Source organism: Oryzias latipes, chromosome 7 (genome assembly GCF_053564925.1).
Source record: "Oryzias latipes strain Hd-rR chromosome 7, Olatipes_Hd-rR_3.1".
In the NCBI taxonomy this organism is placed as follows: Eukaryota; Metazoa; Chordata; class Actinopteri; order Beloniformes; family Adrianichthyidae; genus Oryzias; species Oryzias latipes.
Window position 1 is genome coordinate 14,135,494 of NC_136243.1, and position 6,250 is coordinate 14,141,743.

Genomic DNA, 6,250 nt, shown 5'->3' on the forward strand with positions numbered 1-6,250 from the left:
ACACTGTTTACAGTTTCTTTCTTCTTGGTGCGCGCAACCCCGTAATTACATTCCTTTTCATTTTGCACGCATTTCACGCATCCACAACAATGAAACATCTACACACGTGGGTGGAAAGAAGTGTCTGAATCTCCACTCAGGGCCAGCCTGTGTTCCTGCTGTTTAATCTGGATAATGTCTCTGTTTTGCAACGCTGAATACAGCTGTAGCAGCTTGAAATGGTTCTTCCCATTGGAAGCAGACAGAGCTGCATCCCAAAGCTGTCCTCAAATGTTTATTTTTGAAATAAAAGCCTGTCTGCAATTAGGGTCTTTTGCTGGATTCTCACCTCTGCCTCTGAGTTTTGGCATGCTGCTGAGTGCTGGAGGGTGACTGGTCAAGCCTGCATAGGAGCAAGCCGCTGTAACGAGGATCTGCATTGTTCTCTAATTTCTTCTCTGGGATTTCCTCTAACCAGCATCCCCCCACCCAACCATTCTCTTCGCTCTGCACCCCTCAATCATCCTCCCTGTGTCTGAAGGTCCTGCCAAACGCTCTGGCACAAGAAAACAATTGTTCTTGCGTGTCCAAAGAGACGCAACAGACTCCTTCGACGGCTTTTCTCCCTCACAGAAGCCCAGCTTACCGTTCAGGCAGACAGACTTCCCTCTCCTCCATGTGGAAAGTAGCCGTGTCCAGCAAAAGAGGAAGGGAGGCGTCTGAGGATCAAGCCACAAAGTGACACACAACCATTAATATCCTTGACATGCAGGTGGAGCGAGAGAGGCCTTCTTCCCAGCCAATCGGTGTTTGAAGCGTGCTGGAATGAGCTACAGAGGCTATTAAAATATCACCATGTGCAGTTTTGTCTAACCAGAGCTCTCTGGCAAGGATACAAAATGCTGAAGATAAGCTCTCATCTGGGAATCAGGACTGTGGTCCCAGGTGAGGCTGGAAAAGCACTTCACATCCTTCCTGTTTCTGGGTCATCTAGTTTAACTTCTTTTACCGCCTTTCTTTGGGTGAAACAAAAATGCTTTGAGGATTTTTTTTGCAGGCTGGATTGCGCTTTTTTGAATATGAATGGTGCTTTCTAAGTTAATGTCACCTCTACTAAATTCATCCTTCAACATGGAAACATCCTGTGATTTTTCGCTTCAATTTTGCGAGACGTGCCTAATATGTTGTAAAGTTTTTTAGTCCTTACCTAAACACATTCTGACACTTGAGGAAAACATGACTATTTAAGAAAAGCAGAAAAATTTTAGATACAATGATGTGGTGGCTTTATAGTTAGATTTATACATTTGAAGAATAATAATCATCAAAATAAGGTTGCAAAACGTTGAGGGATATTAACAAAAATCAATATCACTTTAGAATTATCATTGATACAAATAGATCCTGTTTGAAAAAAACATTGTCAATCCAGGAAATTCTACTGTCAGTGAACAAAAGCCATCAAAACATCCACAAATGGAAAGTTTGTCACTGCAAACAAAATATTTAGCTTGTCTTCTGACAAAGTTGCATTTCTGTGTTTAAAAAAATGAAACAATCTAACATTTTACAATTTGCATGGACCTAAAATTGTTTAAACTAAGACATTTACAAATCCATGGCTGAACCTTTTTTTTCTTCAATGATTTGTGACCTTCACTGGTGTCCATGGATTACATGAAATCCTCTCCACTTTTATCCACCTTTGTCATGGTAGGGAGAACACGTCAAAGTAAGGGTGGGGTCATGTAAGATAGCACAAGGGTTATAGTAGATCTCTTCCTCGTATTCTGGGGATGCTCAATGAGAAATCAGTATTGGACAGAGATCAAAAAAGGCATGAACAAAGTCCTGAAAACAAAGCTCCCATTCACCTATTAAACCTAGGAAGGATTAAGATAATTAATCTAAAGAGAGTTGATGATTGAAAAATCTTCAGCATTATGACGTTGGCCAGTAAAAAGGCAAAAAATAGGAAAGGGGTTCTAAAGTGGAAGAAAGGGTTGAAGTGATGCTAACCCTGGAGATCCAATAATAATTTTCTGTAAGGCTTTTAAAGTAAATTAAACAAACATTGTTTTTGTTTGTTCATTTTGGGTGCAGAAATTAACAGCAACCAACAACTGAAAATGAAAAATTTGAAAAAGGATTTACATAACAAAAAACGAGGGTCATATCTGTCCTTATGGGATAGAAACTGACATCTTCTACTCTGATCGGAATTAGATCAATTCAATTCTATTTAAAAAGGAAACGTTAAACATGTAAGATCTGACTTTGTGTAGGGCTTGTGTGAGATGCTGGAGTGTGTGTACTTTATACATGCTATAGAAATATATAGAATAAATTGCAAGTACAGAAAGTGTTGTCTGATGGTGCTGTTATCGTATTCGATTCACACTTTGGTTTTAAGTGTTTTATCATGTTTCACTTTCAAGTACTTGTTTAGTTTTCTTTCTTCTCTTTTAGTACTTGTGTGCTACATGAACACATGGACAAATCGTTCTTTAAGGGTCTTTATTTTTTCATTCCATTGGTAAATAACTATCTTTGTAAAATGTTACAGTAATGTGAAGATTCTTGAAAATCCAAAATAAAATTAATTACAAAAAAAAAGAAAATTGAAAACTTTGATCATATCTTTGATTTATCAGTTTTCAGTTTAAGACAGCCACAGAAAAAATAGAAAAAAAGTTTTTTATCTGTGTGTTGCATCCCCTCTTTTTTTGTTCAACAATAATCTACTGACATTAAAAAATGGTGTTAGGAAGGTATCTGCGTTGAAACTTGAATGCATTTCTGGCACTTCTAAAGAGACAATATCTTCACCAGAAAAAGACACATTTATGATAGGAGTATCTATTTCCTTATAAGATGTTCAGCTTTTTTTGTCTTGAATATGTGGGGGCTCACCATGACTCAGTCCATGTTATGGGAATAGCATAGCTGAATCATACCGTTCATGGCTTCTTCTTTCATCATTGAGTTGAACATTTGTTTAACCAACAGGACAAATGGGTTCCTGGAAGTGTTTCTGAGCTACGCTGGGATTTTAATCGGATGATGGCATCATTTTAAAGAAAAAAAAACTGGGCTGCCTGAGGCTCTGGGGTCAAAACTGTACGGCTGGAATGCTCCAATATTGCTCACCATTTTTATTGCACCACTAATTTTAGCTTGGGGTGTGAGGGGCTGTAAGGTAGTGGGAGAAAGTGTAAACAAAGGGATGATGTGAAATGAATGCAAGCTTACTCTGCACCAACGGTCCCACCCACATGTTTTATCTTGGTACACGTAATCAGCAAAAGGAGAAAATACTGTAAATGAAATTTACTAGAAAGCCTTCCTGAAGACAAATCTGTTGGGATTAAGACGGACAGCATCAGAGGAAGAGGAAAGACTCACCAAACAGTTTCGCTATGGTCCCCAGATGTTCCGTCTAGACCCTGCCGGATATGTCAGACACATCTACATTGATCACGCCTGCCTGTCTTTATTTGAACCCAGTTCCGCTGATACTTTCTTTCATCTTTTTTTCCACATGTCTTCTTAGCTTACCTGCAAATGTTTTTTTTAAAAGACAAAAAGTCTTCCGCTGGTGTTGCTTACTGTTGTATTTCTTGCTCTGAGCAGTACCACCAGAGAGCTGTACATCTGGGTCAGAGTTACAGATGATGTCAAGACTGGCGATGACCCAAAGCCCACCGCACAGAGAGTTCCTCAGAGAGGTCGGCTGCTCGTTATTTTCTCTTCCTCTGCCTACGTGACATCTTCCTGCCGTGGGGGGCCTCAGGGAGCCATTTGAGGAGGCCTGCTTCCCCGTACATGGAGGACTTATCTTAACCGGGCAGGTGGGGGAAGGATGCGGACAGAAGCTCCGACTACCTTGCATGCACCTTTATCTCGCTAAAAGTTTTCTTTTCCCCACCACCACTTGTGTCACCAAGGAAGCCCCCTTCATTATGAGGACCGCTTTGGCCATTTTATGCAACACCAGAAATACTCAGCTGTCTGGCTGGAGGCCGCCTGATGCAGAAGCTTCAAAAGGCGGATGAAGATACAAATCTGCTGCAAGAATCTGCTCTCCTTTCACTTTTTGTCAAAAGAGTTGTTTGTATGTGCTGGCAGCCGTGAAGACATTTTAGAGGAAATCAGGCAGAATCTTCAACCAAAGTCCATGAGAAAAAGTACCCCAACAAGACAATTTTGCATCATTTTCTTCATTATATTTCCCTTCATTTCATTTCTCTACTTTGACCTTTGAGCCTTCACCCCATCTCTCCCTGTCCTGTGGGCCCACAGCAGTGATTTATTCCTGTGACACACCGACAGCTGTGTTGGGGCTCGGAGCAGAGTGTGGGCTACTATTTGCCGTAACTAATCGAAAACAGACTTCAAAAAACAGCAGTGGTGAGATTCAGGGGGGGAAAAAAAAACACACCAGTCAATGACATCAGAAACCATCTGCTGTTAACTGCACAGAATTCTCCAACAAGGTTTTGGCAGCAGTGTTTGAAACCATGGAAATGTATGTTTGTGTGTGAGGAAGGCCGAGTACAAAACACCCGAACTCGCGATAAAGACCAACACAAAAGTGGAGGGTTTAGATAACGGCATCCAATATGTTTATGTGCTAAAAGCTGTATTCAAATATATGAAAAAATCCACTCCTGCCTGGTTCTGTGTGACCAGTTCAAATAAAGATCCCATTTCTTTTGATAAAATAAATTTTATTTAAAACTTCTGCCAGACAAAATGACAAAGACGAATACTCGAACATTTCAAACAAATGCACTGCATCTTTGAAAGCCCTAAGGATTTTTGAATCAAGAATAAATAGTCTTTTCTTTCGTTCCACCTTTTCATCCAGCGTGTGCACAAAGCACAGAGTGCCCGCGTCTGTAAAACCAGCTTCCACTCTTCCCTGAGAAAGTCTTTGAGGATTTGCAGGTTGCTCATCTTTCCACTGAACATCAGTCAGCGCCTCATTCTTAGCTGAGCCAGCCCTCGCATTTTCAAGCAGTCTTTTCCATCTTTGATCTGTGAAGGAGAAAAAGACTTAACACATTTGACTCGATAAAATTATCCACTCTAACAGTCACTGTTGTACTTGCAAACCAAACACTTCAAAAAATCCCCAAATTGGGTTGTTTTTTTGAGCCCAACTCCAAGGTTAAAAAAAGACTAACGTTCTCTCTGGATTATTTTAAATCAGAAAAAAGAAGGAAAAAAATCAATTGGGTTAAAATGAAACCACTATAACTCAAGAAAAATTATTACTGCTCTAAAAAAAACCCATAATTATAACATAATAAATGAGCCAAGAATTGATAACAAGTGTTTCGGGAGTGCACCAAAGTTTTTGAGGGCGTTGGTGGTCACATGTGAGGGTGTTAAGGAAAAACATCCATCTATAAGTGGATTTTAAAAGGGTTTTCAGGAACTTCAAAGTTAGTTTAACGTATGTAAACATGTAAACTGCAGATAAACTTTGGTTTCAAGCATTTTGCTGAGAGTTTTGGTGCGTAATGGAACGCACCACCATAGTTTACGCACTTGAGTCTTATGTTTATTTTTGTTTGTTTGTTTGTTTAAGCATGACATGACAGCAGTATTTACCCCTTTTCTCTGGTTGCTTAAGCAGAAGGTGCAGATGGTCCGCGGTTGCCTCCCCCCGCTCTCCCCCTGCGCGTGGCCGCCGAGGCACGGCTGTCCGTCGGCGCAGCCGTCCCCGGTGAGAAGCACGTTGGCGAGGTGGGAAATGTAGCTGGAAGCCAGTCGGAGGGTTTCGATCTTGGAAAGCTTTCTGTCCACAGGCTCAGTCGGGATGAGAGTCCGCAGGGCAGTGAAGGCGGTGTTGACGCTCTGGGTCCGGCCTCTCTCCCGCGCGTTGGCTGCGCTCCTCTGCTTTATCACCACCGCCGTGTCGCCCTCCAGCTTGCGCGACGCGCGTCGCCGTTTCTCTGAGGATCCGCAGTAACTCTGCTCCGAGCTGCCGTCGCTCTCGCTGCGGTTCTCGTCGTCCTCGGAGGTCACTGTGAAGTCCGAATAGATCAAGTGCGTCGCCATGGGCCGCAGCATGGCAAAAGTCATGATGCAGAGTTAACAGCTCCAAAATCCGTCTGTCTGCGCGCGGTCCGAATCCAAACCCGGGCGTCGTCCTCACATCTCCAGACGGCGCAGAATTCAACAGAGGAAAAGCCGTTGTTGTAAAGCTGGGGTGACCGACTTTATCACAAGTCAGTTTGCGTCGGCTTCATTGACGATGGAC

At 42.0% G+C, this 6,250-nt stretch overlaps 1 protein-coding gene across 1 annotated transcript; it reads right to left on the reverse strand.

Moving 5' to 3' along the window:
• Positions 1-4,688: 4,688 nt before the first annotated feature.
• Positions 4,689-6,250, reverse strand: tcf15 (transcription factor 15). Its single transcript, XM_004070870.5, has 2 exons — positions 5,599-6,250; positions 4,689-5,019 (listed from the first exon to the last, which is right to left on the reverse strand). The coding sequence occupies exons 1-2, from the start codon at positions 6,070-6,072 to the stop codon at positions 4,957-4,959; spliced, it is 537 nt and encodes a 178-aa protein (XP_004070918.1). The 5' UTR covers positions 6,073-6,250; the 3' UTR covers positions 4,689-4,956.

What these genes read in the sequence shown, in the direction of transcription:
- tcf15 (XM_004070870.5), bottom strand. Translation starts at nt 6,072, where the DNA reads ATGACTTTTGCCATGCTGCGGCCCATGGCGACGCACTTGATCTATTCG. An exon ending in TAAGCAACCAGAGAAAAGGG is followed by an intron (nt 5,020 to 5,598) that starts GTAAATACTGCT and finishes TCTCCTTCACAG; the next exon opens with ATCAAAGATGGAAAAGACTG.